This window comes from Eptatretus burgeri, chromosome 15, assembly GCF_056783735.1.
Source record: "Eptatretus burgeri isolate ZD-2024b chromosome 15, Ebu_testis_v1, whole genome shotgun sequence".
Classification (NCBI taxonomy): Eukaryota; Metazoa; Chordata; class Myxini; order Myxiniformes; family Myxinidae; genus Eptatretus; species Eptatretus burgeri.
The window spans coordinates 31,077,207-31,096,468 of record NC_140975.1 but is presented as its reverse complement, the minus strand read 5'-3'; the positions used below and the strand labels follow the sequence as shown (position 1 = coordinate 31,096,468).

Genomic DNA, 19,262 nt, shown 5'->3' with positions numbered 1-19,262 from the left:
AAAATGAATTGCTGAAAATCCCCCATTCATTTGCATGGAGAAAAGTGAGCCAGAATCAATATATTCACCCTACTTATGTATACTCACCTCTGAGCTATATAGCCGAGGTTGGAATCCTGAACCAGCACCTACCCTCCCCCCCCCCGCACCCACCCTTGCCCATCCTCCCCCCACCCACGAACACTGACTTCCACATCATGCATATTATTATTGGAAGTCGTTTATTGCTTTTTCCAAACATGAACATTGATATAATATACAAACATAGGCAATTTGAACTGTTAACGTGCGCGCACGCGCGCACGCACGCCCGCACACACATACCCCTTCTTACCCATGGCAATTGACCATGTTTGATCAATTCTTCCCCTTTTTATTTGATCAAGACAATCACCTCCCTGAATCTATCCTGTCTTGCTCTTTCCTCCATCCTTCACCGCCTCAGCCCCCACCATCTCCCATTGTCTTTTTCCTTGGCCGATCTCTTATACTCGGACTCTGCTCCCCTCCCTTTCTGCTTGTACCTCAATGTGTTTTTTAAGCTGGCGTTGTTTCACACATGTGTGATTTCCACCTGTACCCCTCTGCCCGAGCATATCGGCATGATCTCCCTCTACTCTTCTGCCCTCGTGTCAGTGTGATCATCCTCTACCCCTCTCCCCTTGTATCAGTATGATCACCCTCCACCCCTCTTCCCTGGTATCAGTATGATGACCCTCTACCCCCCTTCCCTGGTATCAGTATGATCACCCTCTACCCCCCTTCCCTGGTATCAGTATAATTATCAGTTGCCCCCTGTCGGCTCTTCTTCCACGAGCCTTGAACTGTGTATCTTCATATAAATATAAATAAATAAAATATTACTCTATATGGAAATAGGAAAAACTGTTATGTTCTCGTAGACAAGACATCGAATGGACATTGTCCAAAGTTTAATAACCGTAACGTCCCATGAAAAGGATTCTTTCCAATGTTCATCTCGTATCGGTGTGACGGTGTGGTGTGAAGCTCCGAGCCTGTCCAACATCCATAGGAATATCTGAGATCTCCATTTCTAACCTCAAAGAAGTATCCCAACAACAGAGAAAACAGACCGAGGCTCAGTCTGTCGCTTTTGGCCACGTAGTGGCCATCATCAGGGACTGTCTTATGACTACATGCCCTGTCTTACATATCTGGTTAATCGGGTTTGATATGCCAAATCGAGTTAGACATCTCGATGGTTAGTTCGACAGGTTAGTTAGTTAAACCGAGTTAGTTAGGCAGCTCATCTGAGCAAACGAAGGGTTAATGCCTGAAATGTCAGCTTCCCATTGCTTCCCCAGTGGTTAACATAACTCGATCAACAATCTGTTTCTCCCCATTGTTCGACCTGTCCATCAAACGACGATTACTACGAGTTACATATCTGAAAGGTTGAGTTAGTTAGTTAGATATCTGATTTGTTGAGTTTGATAGATATCTGACAGGTTGAGTTAGTTCGATATCTGATAGGTTGAGTTTGTTAGATATCTGATATGTTGAGTTAGTTAGATATATATCTGATAGGTTGAGTTAGTTAGATATCTGATAGGTTGAGTTAGTTAGATATCTGATAGGTTGAGTTAGTTAGATAGATATCTGATAGGTTGAGTGAGTTAGATAGATATCTGACAGGTTGAGTTAGTTAGATATCTGATAGGTTGAGTTAGTTAGATAGATATCTGACAGGTTGAGTTAGTTAGATAGATATCTGACAGGTTGAGTTCGTTAGATATCTGATATGTTGAGTTAGTTAGATAGATATCTGATAGGTTGAGTTAGTTAGTTCAATATCTGATAGGTTGAGTTAGTTAGATAGATATCTGACAGGTTGAGTTAGTTAGATAGATATCTGACAGGTTGAGTTCGTTAGATATCTGATATGTTGAGTTAGTTAGATAGATATCTGATAGGTTGAGTTAGTTAGTTCAATATCTGATAGGTTGAGTTAGTTAGATAGATATCTGACAGGTTGAGTTAGTTAGATAGATATCTGACAGGTTGAGTTCGTTAGATATCTGATATGTTGAGTTAGTTAGATAGATATCTGATAGGTTGAGTTAGTTAGTTCAATATCTGATAGGTTGAGTTAGTTAGATAGATATCAGATAGGTTGAGTTAGTTAGATAGATATCTGATAGGTTGAGTTAGTTAGATATCTAATTGTTCAAATGTTTCAGCAGCAGGTTTCCCTGGCTTGAGGGAGACAATGACTCACTTCTACCATCAACCTGGAGAGATGCTAAAGTCATTGTCATCCTTAAGCCAGGGAAACCTGCTGCTGGACCCATGTAGCTATCGGCCCATATCTCTGCTATGTTCGACATACAAGTTGTTTGAGCGTGTCCTTCTGACCAGGCTCTCTCCGCTGGTAGAGGCCAAACTTCCCAAGGAACAAGCTAGTTTCAGACCTGGCAAGAGCTGTGCTGATCACGGATTTGCACTTACCACCCATCTTGAGGCTGGCTACCGACACATTCTCAAGACAGGTGTTGCCCTAATTGATCTTTCATCAGCGAATGATATGGTATGGTGACATTGGCTTCTGTTTAAAGCTGCCAGACTTTTCCAGTGCCAAACCACAATGTGTGTCCTTTCTTCTGCACTTAGCAATCAAAGATATAGGGTTTCACTCGGAGAGCAAACAAGCTCCAGAAGGACTGAATGATGGTCTTTCCAAAGGACCTGTCTTTGCTCCAATCCTTTTCAACATATACAGGTCATGGACAAAAAAACATGGAAACAACTGGGTAAATGAGGGACACCAAGAAATGGCTTCCACACAGGTGTGGCCCATGTGTTAATTAAGCAAATAACATTCCAGTATGCTTAGGGCCATGTATAAAATTGCTGCACAAGCCTGGTTGCCAATAATTTATAATTATGGCAAGCATGGTTGAACGAGGAGACCTTCCCCCCCCCCAATCCCCTCAACAACAGAGCATGTTTGGTCACCCAGTGATTTGATGAACATGAGACTGATGTTATCCACATGTCGTGGACTTCTCAGTCACCAGATCTGAACCCAATCAAGCATTTATTGGATATTCTGGAATGACGCCTGAGCCAGCGTTTTCCACCTCCATCAAACAGGTGTGAGTTGGTTGACTTCCTCGTGGAACAATGATGCCGCATCCCTCCTGCAGAATTCCAGATGCTGGTGGACTCAATGCCACAGCACATACAGGCCGTACAGGCCACACATGAAGGCCTAGCATCCTGTTAAGTGACTTTACATTGGTGTTTCCATCTTTTTGTCCACTACATGTATGTGAGTGACATGCCTTATACCACCTCCAGAAAGTTTGTGGACACAGATGATGTTGGCTTTGCAACCCAAGCAATCAACCTTGAAGATCTCAGCAGTACACTTTCTCAGGACTTAATGGAGCAATACTTCATCCACTGGCATCTTCGCACAAACCCCACAAAGACTACAGTTATCACTCTCAGCAACTGACTGGCTAACAGCAAACTCCAGGTTTCCTTTTGCGATCAAACGGTCAAGAACTAGAAGAGCACTCGGTAGAGCGCACACCTCCACCACAAATGCCTGATCCACGAGAACATATCGGGACCAATACATTTTTGAAATATCATGTGATATATCATGTCTGGCCAAATTTCTCAATGGTGAAGAATCACTTTTAAAATTAAATAATTCTCGTATCCAGATCCGGATTCGGATTTTCACCAAAATCGAATCAATTCGTCCTTGTCACACATCAAACCTGCCCAACAAATTTCATCTGGATCCGCCCACAGACAGAGAGGGGTGAAAACATAACCTCCTCCTAAACTCCGGTGGCAGAGTAAATAAACCATTCCCTCAGTACCTTGGAGTCACCCATAATCACAGCTTCATGTACCACGAACAACAGGTCACAGAAAATATCAAGACCAGGGTAAACATCATCCGGAAACTCGGGGGCACCAGCTGGGGTACAAGTGCCACACTCTTCGCACTGTTGCCCTTGCTCTTGTGTACCATGCAGCAGAATACTGCTCTCTTGTTTGGGCAGAGAGCAGCCACACAAAACCCTTGGACACTGTCCTGAAAACACTGATGTGGATAATCAGCGGTGCACTGAAATCAACACCTGTACAGTGAGTGGCTCCCAGTCCTGTCCAACATCCCACCCTCTGATGTGCAGCAGACCAGAAGGCAAGAATGCCGAGAGAGTTCGACTTCATCAAAGCCAACCCAGAGATTCCAATTCATGAAGACCTGCAGAATCTACCAAGTATGTGAATCAAGTCACGCAAACCTTTCAGGGTCTCCGCAAATGTTTTGAGTGATGCGGGATTTAACACAAAGGACAAGTGGTGCAATCTCGAGACAGACAACAACATTGTTGACAAAGAACTGGTCAGTGATCCGACAGAAGAGCCTCCAGGTTTCGTCCTCCCCTGGAAACAGTGGTCTGTGCTCAACAGGAGCAGCACTCTCCATGCATGGACATCACACCACCTCCACAAATGGAATTTCAAAGACAGACCAACATGTGACTGTGGTCACCCATATCAGACTGTTCATCACAACGTGAACTAGAAAGGGACTCGATAGAGCGCATACCTCCGCTAGGCTGATTAGTTCACGCTTTGTATCCCACTGATAGGTCGGATCTGGATTCGAATCTGAATCAAAATCTAATCGGCTTGTTCTCGTCACCAAACCAACTCATCCACCAAGTTTTGTCCGAATCTGTCCACAACTTTTTGAAATACAGTACTTTGTCGTTTAGCCCAATCACTATCACTTTATATGTATACACATATATAGTATTAGAAATTTTTTCAAGAGTACTTTTGTTTGCACGATATTTTTTTGAGGCCGACTGTAGCATTTTGAGGTTATTTTTTTTTTTTGAGGTTGAACTGTAACACAAATTTTGGGTGTTCATACTTCAGAATCTGGGCAAAGTTTTAAGATATCCCCCCCTCCCCCACCTGCACAAACCCACCTTCCCACCCACAAGGAAATTCTGCATCTGTATGTTTGTGTTGGTCTGCAAATCATAGGAAAAAAAAAGACTGGGTCAATCTCCACCAAATTTGGCTTATGTGCTGATGGTATACCCAGGGGCACGTCATGGGCCCAACCACCTAACCTCCTCTCCCCCCCCCCACCCCCGGCAAGGCAATTCTCGACACATATGTGTTTATACATTTGAGAATCAAGAAACTGACCTCAAAAAAGAAGGTCGTTTGGCCCATTGGGCCCATTTTGGGTTAATTTTTGCTCCAGCTTTAAACAACAATCTCCTTGATGGTTTACTAAAGTCTAAATAACCCGATGTTGATTGGGTGACCCAACTTTGGTGGGGTACCCAGTGCTGTATGAGGGAAAACATACGTCGGGGTTTTGGATCATGTTGTGTATTGAAGACGTTGAGATCCTGTAAATATTTTCAAGCGTTTGTGCCTTTTTTACATCACTCTTTCATGGCCAAACCGTAGCACTCAGAGCCCCCAACTTTGGGGTGTTGGTACTTTAGAATCTGGTAAAGCTTATAAGCGACCACACGTTGGCCGATGTCTGTTTTGAAGCCACCATCCATCCATTGGGACCATACTCCGTACATCGCTGCCAAAACAGTCTCCTGGGTTATTAGGCACAATTCTGGACGGGTCAAACCACTCCGACGCAGGATACTCGAACGGCTCAATCATCCCAGCAAGCTGGTACTCATTTTGCCAACCTTTCGAGGATGACATGTTGAGTCAATCCCACCTGGTATTAATTCAACGGCTGAGCAAGATTTGAACTCAGGACCCTGGGATCTACAAGCCCACCACCCTAACCATTAAGCCAACGCCAGCCTGAGGCCACTAAAGGCCGCTACAAAGTGTATATTGGGAATATGAGGTAAGGTGGTGCTACCACTGGCCCGCAGACAAAAGGTATCCACCATGAGGCCAACAACTCCAACGATTTTCAATGTCCAATATGTCCCAAAGCCACCCCCCCCCCCCCGTCACCCCCAGCCCCCAGGGTAGGTTGTCTGTGTGTGTATATATATATATATAATAAATAAAAGCAGTGCAGTAAGTGGTGTACAGAAATGACAAAGGAGGGTTTACAGCATGCTGCTCACACCACACGATAAAACACCACAACAGAATACCAAATACTTCGCTCGGCTACTGCACACGACGAGTACCCTTTTCAACAAGCAGCCTTTTCCGAAGGCCCAAGACAAAACGGATATATAGCAGGAACACGAAAGGTCCACATCAACGGGACTGATCCCCATCGAGGTGTCCCCGTTATGCCAAAAGATTGTGTGAGACCGAGCGAAAGTCATCATGAAGAGCAGGACGACCAAATGCACCGACAGTCGTAACCACAACGGGTTTTGAGGAAACATCTTCACATCCCGAGGTCCATTTTTTTATACAAATCCTTACTGTAAGCAGCACAACATAACTCCGCAGCAGTTCTTGAGGAAGTTGAGACCCGCTTTGGCCACGGATGCCTTTGCTGCTGCTGGTGGAACCACGTGCAGCCTGTTGTCTCCTTCATTTCCTGCAAAAAACCGCAACGGATGAAAGTCCGAGAAAACAGAAATCATGTTTACCCATTGAGATCCTGGACTGTTGCCCTTTGTTTATATGGGAAGAACAGTTTGTGAAGATCTTGTGTAAAAGCAGAGCTGGTTTGACGTGTGAGATTACCATTCTACGATTGCTTTACTGGAACTTGTCTCTCATTCTGACTACAGCTTTCTTCCTTTGCACAAATCATACAACCAACCACTATATCTACAACTACTACGACTGACACGCCCATTATTCCAACCTTGTGGGGTTGGCCAGGTACGATTTTTGGCTCAAGTCCTTCACGATCCGGCTGGCCAGGCCTGATGTTCAGCGAGAGGTTATTTCGTCAGGAACTTGTAGCTTGTTCAGGGTGCCGGAGATAACTCGCCTGCTCTTCGCGAAGGACACCAACGGGAGGCGGCCCCGGCTGAACGTCCATCCGAGGGACGGTACATTTAGTGAGAGGACACCCTACCTGAAAAAAGCGCCAATCAGACAATTTATAGTTGGGTATGGAATCGAACCCACATCGATAGCTCAAAGGTAAATGGACTAATCACCGGGGATGAGTTTCCATCTTCATGGAGTAATTTTGACGTGTGAAAAAACATCACCACCACTTATTCCTTTTCCCTTGATATTCATCATCGAATGATCGAGGCACATGTACAGTATTGTACAACATGTATTACATCTTGATCAGAGCAACAAATATTGATGATTGTACATGTATGAAATGAGACAATCGATCAAACACTCACATCCGACTTCATTGGAGTTGTTACATTTGGAGGAAACAATAGTTAGCTATTTCTGTGCTGTTTTGAGGCCAGAAAGATACACTCACTGTTAATCTCACTTCTGATATGTGGTTCATGGATCAAAGCACAAAGCAATTAATACAGAAAAGTATCAAATATGGCTTTTGAGATGGATAGCACTATTAGATATCTCAACGCAGTGCAGTACAGGAGTAGACGCAGGAAGTGGTCTCTTTTTAAAGTTTGGCATGACCAAGTATGCCTGGGAACCTTCACTATTTTACAAACTATGTGCACATCACTTTACTGTATGTGTGCGCATGCAGCGTGCTACAAACACATTCGACCTTATTGGGGGTTTTAAAGGCAATCGGTATCAACATTAAGTTTATCTTTAGCCCTGTACTGAGGCCAAATATACTTTTAATCTTCTTTCTGGTGCATGGCTGTTGTATCAAAGCAGAAAGCCGTTCTGAACACTTTACTGTGGTATACACAGAGTGAGGTCTGTGTCGTCTGGGACGATGAAGATAGTATTAATGTTTATTACATGTGCATTTTAAAAACTATTTCTCTGCTGTTTGAAGTGTAGATCTGTGATTTCTTTTCAGCGAGCAAATAACACCTGCTGCTTCGCTGATGGGAATACTAAGAGAGAGGTGAGAGGGGAGGGGGAGGGAGAGAGGAGAGAAAGAGGAGAAGGGGAAAGAGAGAGATTGGTGAGAGAGAGCAAATAAGATCTGTTGTTTTGATAAGATAAGAGCAAATGGGCCCAAAGCTGACCTTGCCGTGATATTAACCCCCCCCCCATACCCCACCCCCAGGGATCATTGACTGGTCGAGAGTAAAACATGACCCTCACCGCCGCACCTCAACACAGAGCACCGTTTATTTTTGGTTGTTTCCAGCAGAGTGACAGTGCTTGTCATCTACGGGTAGTTTTTCCCGTGAATTAACACTGTACGTAGCACGGAGTAACGTACATAATTCCACGTCACTCATTCGGCACTGCCACGTCATAAAAAGATGTGTGTGAACACCATGGGCCTGCACTGCCGGTCTCTCTCGACCACCCGAACCTCAAATCCGAAGACAGATTTCGATTATACATACTTTAATTATAACTTTTGAGTGCTTTTGTTCCAAGGCAAGGCATTGTGACCAAGCTGAAACAGGCCTGGGTCCAGATTAATCACATAACCAAACAAAAAGGCAAGCCATAAAGTACACCAAAACGACAACCACAAAGATTTATCTTTAAATAGAGTTCTTTAAAAGTGGAATTAAAGTGAAAAATTTGCGAAATTTAAGCCACAGACGTCGGCTCTTTGCCTCAAGAGAAAAAAAAAACCAACATGGCGTAGTTCCGAACATGAGGTTCAATCCAACGTTGTACATTATTACCTCCGCCATCAAAAGTGAAGGAGGTTATGTTTCACCCCTTTCTGTCTGTTTGTTTGTTTGTGTACAGGATATCTGAAAAAGTTGTGGACGGATCTGGATGAAATTTTGTGGACAGGTTCGGTGTGTGACAAGGACAAACTGATTAGATGTTGGTGAAGACTCAGATCCGGATCCGACCACAATAATTTTTTAAGTGATTCTTTACCATTGAGAGATCGGGCTCAAGAACGATATATAGCATGATGTTTCAAAAATGTATTGGGGCCAGATATGTTCTCGTGGATCAGGCATTATGGGGCGGAAGTATGCGCTCTCCCGAGTGCCCTTCTAGTTTTCTATTTGTATCTATGTCAAAGTGGCAGGTGGTATAATGAAAGCAGATCACACAAAAAGGTGAAACGACGAAACGATTGCACGATGTGGTTCAAAAAACGAAAATTGCACAAATTTCATCGGATGACACTCCAGGCAGGTGGAGCCTCCACTTTGTACGTCGATCAATGTGTTTTTGGTTGTGTTTAGCAGAGGAATAGCGCAGAGGGACAGTGCGGGTACTTTTTCCGAAGCATGGGGTAGTGCAGGTGACTGAACTGTGTACATAATACCTTGTCATCCATTTTGGCAAAAAGACCGCCATCGACAGTATCGCCATGACTTGCAAAAACAGCTTGTAGATCAAGCACTCACCAAGTGGCTTAAGTACACAAGCAAGCACTCCAAAGATATGGTTGACAAGGAACTGCGACAGCAAACCGATTGGTAATGGGACATACCCTGGCACCTTCATCAAGGCAAAAATAAATATACCATCAGAGATGGGGAATCCCCCACCATTGAATGAAAAAGGTCATACATATTCCAGATAATGAGGGAGGTGAATTGGAAACAAGACACCATTTGGTCATCATCTCGAAAAAGTTCCCCAGGGGTGAGGAACATAGTAACCAAAAATAATTGAAATCAGATGAGCGATTTTTCCATTAATGACAAAAAATATTTTTTTCAAGATGGCCACCCCAGTCGGCCATCTTGGATCCGGCCATGCACAAAATCAAGAGGGTTCTTCCTTTACAGGTGGTACATGTGTGACTCAAATTTCAAATCGATATGGCGAACAGTTTATGAGTTATCGCACTCACAGCTATAAATGTTGACGCCCAGACGGACGGACGGACAGACAGCCGGACGCCCTGGGTGTCAACAATATCCCCCCTCTGCCACGCGGAGGGGGATAAAAACTCCTCACTGCCATGGTATTAAAAACACCTTACCACCACATTATTAAAAAACACCTCACTGCCACATTATTAAAAACACCTCACTGCCACGTTATTAAAATACACCTCACTGCCACATTATTAAAAACACTTCACTGTCACATTATTAAAAACACCTCACTGCCACATTATTAAAAAACACCTCACTGCCACGTTATTAAAAACACCTAACTGCCACATTATTCAAAACACCTCACTGCGACATTATTAAAAACACCTAACTGCCACATTATTAAAAACACCTCACTGCCACATTATTAAAAACACCTCACTTCCACGTTATTAAAATCACCTCACTGCCACATTATAAAAAACACCTAACTGCCACATTATTAAAAAACACCTCACTGCCACATTATTAAAAACACCTCACTGCGACATTATTAAAAACACCTCACTGCCACGTTATTAAAAACCCCTCACTGCCACATTATTAAAAACACCTAACTGCCACATTATTAAAAACCCCTCACTGCGACATTATTAAAAACCCCTCACTGCCACATTATTAAAAACACCTAACTGCCTCATTATTAAAAACCCCTCACTGCGACATTATTAAAAACTCCTCACTGCCACATTATTAAAAACCCCTCACTGCGACATTATTAAAAACACCTCACTGCGACATTATTAAAAACACCTCACTGCCACGTTATTAAAATCACCTCACTGCCACATTATAAAAAACACCTAACTGCCACATTATTAAAAAACACCTCACTGCCACATTATTAAAAACACCTCACTGCGACATTATTAAAAACACCTCACTGCCACGTTATTAAAAACCCCTCACTGCCACATTATTAAAAACACCTAACTGCCACATTATTAAAAACCCCTCACTGCGACATTATTAAAAACTCCTCACTGCCACATTATTAAAAACACCTCACTGCGACATTATTAAAAACACCTCACTGCCACGTTATTAAAAACCCCTCACTGCGACATTATTAAAAACACCTCACTGCGACATTATTAAAAACACCTCACTGCCACATTATTAAAATACACCTCACTGTCACATTATTAAAAACACCTCACCGCCACATTATTAAAAACACATCACTGCCACATTATTAAAATACACCTCACTGTCACATTATTAAAAACACCTCACTTCCACATTATTAAAATACACCTCACTGTCACATTATTAAAAACTCCTCACCGCCACATTATTAAAATACACATCACTGTCACATTATTAAAATACACCTCACCGCCACATTATTAAAAACACATCACTGCCACATTATTAAAATACACCTCACTGTCACATTATTAAAAACACCTCACTTCCACATTATTAAAATACACCTCACTGTCACATTATTAAAAACTCCTCACCGCCACATTATTAAAAACACATCACTGCCATATTATTAAAATACACCTCACTGTCACATTATTAAAAACACCTTACTTCCACATTATTAAAATACACCTCACTGTCACATTATTAAAAACACCCCACCGCCACATTATTAAAAACACATCACTGCGACATTATTAAAATACACCTCACCGCCACATTATTAAAAACACCTCACCTCCACATTATTAAAAACACCTCACTGCCACATTATTAAAAACACCTAATTTCCACATTATTAAAAACACCTCACTGCCACATTATTAAAATACACCTCACCGCCACGTTATTAAAAACACATCACTGCCACATTATTAAAAACACATCACTGCCACATTATTAAAAACCTCTCACTGCCACATTATTGAAAACACCTCACTGCCACATTATTAAAAAACACCTCACTGCCACATTATTAAAAACACCTCACTGCCACATTATTAAAAACACCTCACTGCCATGGTATTAAAAACACGTCACTGCCACATTATTAAAAACACCTCACTGCCATGGTATTAAAAACACCTCACTGCCATGGTATTAAAAACACCTCACTGCCATGGTATTAAAAACACCTCACTGCCCCATTATTAAAAACACCTCACTGCCATGGTATTAAAAACACCTCACTGCCACATTATTAAAAACACCACACTGCCACATTATTAAAAACACCTCACTGCCATGGTATTAAAAACACCTCACTGCCATGGTATTAAAAACACCTCACTGCCACATTATTAAAATATACCATCAGAGATGGGGAATCCCCCGCCATTGAATGAAAAAGGTCATACATATTCCATAAAATGAGGGAGGTGAATTGGAAACAAGACACCATTTGGTCATCATCTCAAAAAAGTTCCCCAGGGGTGAGGAACGTAGTAACCAAAAATAATTGAAATCAGATAAGCGGTTTTCCATGTATTACAAAAAACATTTTTTTGAAGATGGCCGCCCCAGTTGGCCATCTTGGATCCGGCCATGCCCAAAATCAATCGGGTTCTTCCTTTTCAGCTGGTACATGTGTGACTCAAATTTCAAATCGATATGGGGAACAGTTTATGAGTTATCGCACTAACAGCTATAAATGTTGACGCCTGGACGGACAGCCGGACGACCTGGGTGACAACAATATCCCCCTTCCGCCACGCGGCGGGGGATAAAAACTGGCGTAAAATATGGAGGAGGAGGGAGCATGAACTTGCTTAAATTAAATATGCTTTGTTATACCAATCGGTAATTTCTTTAAATTTTCAGATTTCACTCCAGATTTCGCCACTTATTTAGTCCACGATCTCCGATCCTCAAATCAGATATTGAATTGGAGTGAAGATAAATCTGTGAGAAAGTCAGAAAGCATGAGCCTTACAAAAGAGGCCTATGAAACCTCGGATCTTTTCGGAGTATAGAAATTGGTGGTCATCGTATGGAAATTGTGGATGATCAGGCAAATTGTCCATCCAATGGCGTGGCACTCGCTCGTTTGCATGCACATACGGCTCCTTTTATAGAAGGTATAGAGGGAAATTACAAAAATTGATAACGATCAGAGTGTAATTCTCACTTTATGTAATTTGCCTTTTATTTCACTAAGATTTCTCAACCAGACACTTCCAAAACCACTTCAAGTTGCCACTGAAAGAGTAAAGAAACTTCAAAAATACAAGTTGAGAATTCTAACCTGTTTTTCCAGGTCTTTCCTTCTTCTTCAACTTCTTCTGCAGGAACTCCGACATTTCACAATCTTCTTCGTACTCTCTGAAAAGTCAAGCACAACTCATTCTGACACTTTTTAACTTTTCTTTATATGAGTAAAGCATCACGACAGATGAGGTGTCTTCGGATCTCAACAAACTCAGACAAAATGTCCCAGGTTGATCATCAAACTACAAATAGAACTACTTACTACTGCTACTATAACTGCTACTACTTCAATGGTTCCAATTATTCCTGCTTTCTTATGGTATCTTGTGGGGGTTTAACTGGCAGACAAGGCTTGACGTTTACTTGGGCAGGAATTAGTCATTTGTTCAGGGTGCCGGAGATAATTCGCCGAATCTTCATGAAAGATACTGAGGGATATTTAACGTTCGCAAACAACTGCTGCTGGCAGACGGGTCCTCCGGCTTAACATCCTCCCAATGGATGGCACATACTGTATATTGATACCTCGTACTGTATGTGAAACAACAGGATGATAGTTTATAGTTGGATTGGGATTCAACCCCAGGCTAAGCAGCTCAGAGGTGAGTGTGTGTACCTTGAGACTATTCTGCAAAATTTACATCCAATCCATGACATTATTGCCCAAAACAGAATTCAGCAACATTTACGTTCAGCGTTTGTTCTGCATTGGGTGAGAGTTTTCAAGAACAAACTTGTTTAACAAATGATATGATGAGCAAATGATAAGTAGCAATAAAATAGTTTGATTAGTATGTAACTAGAAAACCAAAAAGTCTCAGAAGAAATTATATTGCAGCTTTTCCTAAAGGCCCGGTCACACCTTGACATTTTAGCAAGCGATGGCAACGTATTAAAATGTATGTAAAACGCTGGCTTACGTTGAACTTTTGATGTTTTTTTTTAAAGATTCGGACGTATTCATAGCGACTTGGTCTTATGTCTCACGCATTAGTACCGGACACAGAACGTTTCGTTGTGTTATAGATAACTTATACCAACGAATGCTGAACCTGTTGTCGGCCGACACAACCTATGCCCAACGATAGTCTAACTTAGGCATAGCGCGTTGCACGCATCGCCGACGATGTCGTGACGTAGCCTATTAAAAAGCTGACGCACAACGATTCGAATCATAACTGCCATAGAAATGGAAGTGTCAACATCGCGGTCACACCTTGGCGATCTTGCCAGCGTATGCCAACCTAAGAAAAATGTGTCTAAAACGTTGGGGCACGTCAAATACGGTATGAGTAAGTTTGGTATACGTGAGTAGAACGCTAAAGTACGCTATCATACGTCGTAGTAAGTAGAGTACGTCAAGAAATTTTAAACATGTTCAAAATTTTACGAGGTACTTGGCGTATGACACACGTTCCGCATGCGATGGGGATAAGTTGTACACACGATATGCGGACGCTTACACACGTCCACAAAGACTACTTATAAGCTACTCATAAGTCGAAACACGTCGCGGTAATGTCTTTTTTACGCGAAGCTTATTTCTAACTTATGTTTGACGTGCTTTGAACCAATTCTTTACGTAGTCCCAACACACATCGACGTATGTAGACGTATTCCAATGACGTCTTCCGGTCGACAAAAAAAAATAAATGAACGTGTTTCTAACTTACAACTGCCATATAAAGATGTGTTCCCAGCGATTTTGGGAATTGGTATATAAAAATGCTGCTCATAAAAGGGGAACCCAACAGTGTTTTCGAGTCCTTTTTGAGTCGATGTCCATGTCAGCAGTAACAGTATCAGTATCAGTATTAGTATTAGTAGTAGTTTGTTCATGTTGGCAGTAGTAGGTGGTGTGAGGGGGAGGGTGTGGGTTATGATGGATCCTCCTTGCGTCCGCGTGTCCACGGGTAGGAGACATCTTTGCACCATTGTTCGAAGTTCTTCGCGGCTAATTTTTTATGGGGCTTTTTCAACAATGAGCTATGGCTTGTTTTTACGATTTAGGTCTATTCATAACGGGTTGGACAAATGCACAATGAACTAATAATGTGCATAGTGCGCTTCGATAACTTATAGATACGGTATACCAACGAATAATTATCGTGTAGCCGGCGTTCAAAAACTATGCCCAACGATAGCCTAACTTATCCATATCGTGCGGCAGTTTATCTTTGCCGGTGACGTGGGGTTTGCTATTCATAGGCTGCCACTCAACGATTTAAATGGCTGCATCTCCACTATTGAAAGTAGACGCTTGCGCTCAACAATTGGATTTTTTTTACACTCAACGACTTTTAAACGGTACCACTCAGCTATTTTCATTGTTTACAATGAACGATTTAAATTGCTGTCACTCGCCTTTGTTTTTTGACGCTGGGGTTTGGAAATTTGAAGCGTTTCTTCTGAACGTGTTAAAACGCTCAAACTCGACTATTTTAAATAGACGCTGCCAATGGACAATTGGAATCATAGCCAAGCTAGACATCGAAGTGTGAACATCCTCGTCATGCCGAAGAAAAGTTTGAAGAATGCTGCAAATAAGTGTCCTGGCCGTGGCCGTGGACGCTGATGCAAGGACGATCCATTATACCGACGTCTTTCAGCCTATGAGTAACTTCAAAGTAACGTCTGTCGACGTGTGGCAACGATCGCGTAACGTGCCAACAACACGTTAATCATAGGTTAGAAATAAGTTTCGGGTACGCTAAACATCACCTCGGCGTGTCTCAACTTATGATTAATTTACAAGTAGCATGTGTTGACGTCTGTCAACGATCGCAGACCGTGCATACAACTTGTGGCCAGCGTAGCGGAACGTGTGAGTCATACGCCGGCATACGTCGTGAAATTTCAAGCATGCAAAAATTTGAGGACAACCAAAAAGTACAACGTTTAAAGCCAACGTACAACGACGTATGGCAGTGTTTTTCAGCATGCTCTCAATGTTATCAAAACTTACCCATAACGTATTCAACGTGTGCCAGCGTTTTAGAAAAAAATTTCAAAAATTGGCATACGTTAGCTAAAACGTCAAGGTGTGACTGGGCCTTTAGAATTGCTTGTCCCTAGTCACCACAACTTCTCTGGAAACACTTAATTAATCGCTTCATTGTGTAATCACCCCAAAAAGGTAAACTAGATAATTTTGTTGCAGAAAGAGAGGAAAATGGAAGATCTCCGTACGACATTGCCACGGACTGCAACCAAAACGGGATGATGTGCAATGCTCGTGTGACTCTCCAAAAGTTGTGCGGAGTGAAGGAAAGACTAGACACATGTTAAGCAGGCATGTGAATTAAGAGTGAGAAAGGGGAAAGTATTCGGATGTGGAAATCAGAGGAGGAGATGTCAAGAGAAAGTGAACCAAAAGAGATCGAAAGGTGAGGAGAGAAGTGAAGCAGAAGAGTTCCAGATGTTTAGGGTTGGAGGAGTTGACTTAACCAGGGCTTAACTCCACTTCAAGTCAAAGAGAGTTCAAAAATTTTTACAACGTCAGAAAATATCCTTCCAGGAATACAATATTCTCGTATGGCAAAAAGGCTTTGTGAAAATGCACCCAGCCTCGTCCCCTCCAGGACGGCCAAGAAGCGTCTCGATATCCAATGATATTGCAGTTGTGCATGTAGCTGTTCAGCGTAGTCCACGCCGTTCGACAAGAAAACGGTCTCAGCCATTGAACATAAAAGAGAGCATCCCCTCAGACTATGCTGAAGGATGATTTGCACGTTTCCATACAAAATTAATTTCCAGCTCTCAGTTCATGTCAACAAGCAGGACATCCGATTTTGGGCAAAAGACAATCCTGAGCAGTTCAACCAACGACCTTTACTGCATGAACGTGTCACAACGTAGTGTGCCATTTCATGCACATACATGCACACATGAAAATGTTGGACACTTAAAGGCATTGGTTCCAAGGCCTAGTTCACTGATGTAATCTTTTCAGGCTGTGGGAACCTCCGCCACTGAAGGTGGACGGAGGTTATGTTTTCACACCGGTCTGTATGTCTGTGAGCAGGATATTTCAAAAGTTTGTGGACGTATTCGGATGAACCTTGATGGACAGGTTGGGTGTGTGACAAGGAAGAAGAGATTCGATTTTGGTGAAGATCCGGATCCAAAATTTTTGAAATGATTCTTCACCATTGAGTGATAAGACCTAAAAACGATATATAGCACGATATTTCGGAAATGTGGTGGATGTAAAATGACAAATCTTGGAAGATGAGTTGGTTCGATGACAAGAACAAGCCAATTAGATTCTAGATCAGATCAGTACATCAGGCTGATGAGTCAGCTTCAGAACGTAAACTGTTCAGCCTCGCTGAGGTCGGCGCTTTAACGAGTAACATTCTAGTTTCGTATCATTTTCTGTTAAAAAGCTCGTTTTACATTAAGCATAAATGTCAGGTATTTCTTGGCCACCCTGTATAAATACAATTGGCACAACACAATCAATTACAACCATCAACACAACACAATCAATGACGACAACAATCAGCACAACACAATCAACTATGATGCCAAACAGCACAAAGCAATCAACTATAACAACATTTGGCACAATGCAATTAATCACAACAACAATCAGCACAATGAAATTAAAATTGACAACAGTCAGCACAATGGAATTAACATTGATGACAATTAGCACAACATAATAAACTATGAGAACAACCAGCATGATGCAATAAATTACGACAACAATCAGCACAATGGAATTGACATCGACGACAATCACCACAGCACAATCAACTATGACAACAATCAGCACAACACAATCAACGACGACAACAATCAGCACAACACAATCACTACGACAACAATCAGCACAACACAATCAACTATGACAACAATCAGCACAACAACAATCTGCTCTCTCCAGTCTTCCAAAGACAACCACTGGAGCACCTGGCCTTCTTTTTTCTTCTTTTTTTTTAACCCGATGGAGAATCTTCCAGGGAGTTCCAGTCTTCGATGATGGGTGCCAATACCCACCAATTATTCTCGTTCATTCGACCATCATTGTAACATTAAATGTCAGCAATACCTGTTGAGTGACGAGCATTGCAAGAAACCCAGCCCACAAGATGATGTCACGATTGCAGAACCTTCATGTGAGAAAACCTAATTGTACAGAAATTTGCAATCTTGATATTCAAGAAACATTTCCTCCCAATTTAGAGAGAACCCCTAAATGGTGAGATGCTTGGTAGTTGAGTGAGGAAAGCCTTGTTGCATTGCCCTCGCTGGTGTGGGTTTGATTCCTGTGATGTCTCAAGGTGGGAGTTTCGGGAGTCTCGGTCATTTCGTCCACCCTTTCAGTCAAAATGTCAGGCCAAGGACAGCCAGTTTGGGGATAGACTGAACCAATCCCTCAAGCGCGTTTGCGAGATGGCCTCGCGGTATGCACGGTCGCCTCTGAGTCGTCTAGCCTGGGTTAGAATCTCGACACAGCTAGAAACTGTCGTCCCGGTGTTTCACTGGCAGGGTGATTCATCAATATGTGTGCCGTCCCTCGGATAGAAGTTCAACTGGGCATTTCGTCTGCCAGTATGAGTTTGTGGATGTTAAAGATCCCACGGTGTCTTTTGTGAAGAGTAAGTGAGTTATCGCCAGCACTCTGAACAAAATACCAAAAAACCCTGCATGGGGAACTGCATCAGCAGAAAAGCTGCACCTCTCGCCAATGGTGTTTCTGGCAGCCTCGTATTGCATTCAAAACTAGAACGGGCACTCATAGAGCGCATACCTTCGCCGCCACTACTTTTTTTGTTCTTGGTATGAGTGTGGGGAACTGGTTTCATATGAATGGTCTTATGACACAAACCACATATCTATAATGTCATGACCCCCCCCGACTTTCGGGGGCTACGGACTAAACAACAATCAACTCACGTCGTTTTGGCGAGTCTTCACTCGCAAGTTTGGTGAATACAACGTTTCAACAAGAGAAGGTAATCTCGTTTGATGCTGGTTTCATGCAAATCGAATAAGAATTGACTGAGTTATGCCGAAAACCACATATTTTTCAAGGGCGTGACCCCCCCCCTTGACATTTTACCCCAACCGGTGACATGTGTTATGACATCATTGTGTCACAAGATTGGGCATTAAATTCTGAACATTTTAGTGCTGGGTTCATGTAAAGCGGACAAGAATTGACCGTGTTATGACAAAAACCGCATATTTTTCAAGGTCGTGACCCCCCTGACCTCTGAC

The 19,262-nt window shown here is 42.4% G+C and overlaps 1 protein-coding gene across 2 annotated transcripts in view; it reads right to left on the bottom strand.

The window, feature by feature from the left end:
* Positions 1-204: 204 nt before the first annotated feature.
* BMERB1 (bMERB domain containing 1) overlaps positions 205-19,262 on the bottom strand; it is a 61,041-nt gene continuing 41,983 nt past the window's right edge. For both annotated transcript variants that reach the window (XM_085857211.1, XM_085857212.1), the window contains exons 5-6: positions 13,072-13,148; positions 205-6,550 (exon numbers count right to left, since the gene is read on the bottom strand). In XM_085857211.1, the coding sequence (XP_085713337.1) occupies positions 6,429-6,550; positions 13,072-13,148 (199 nt within the window). In that variant the 3' untranslated portion in view covers positions 205-6,428. The remainder of the gene's footprint in view (positions 6,551-13,071; positions 13,149-19,262) is intronic.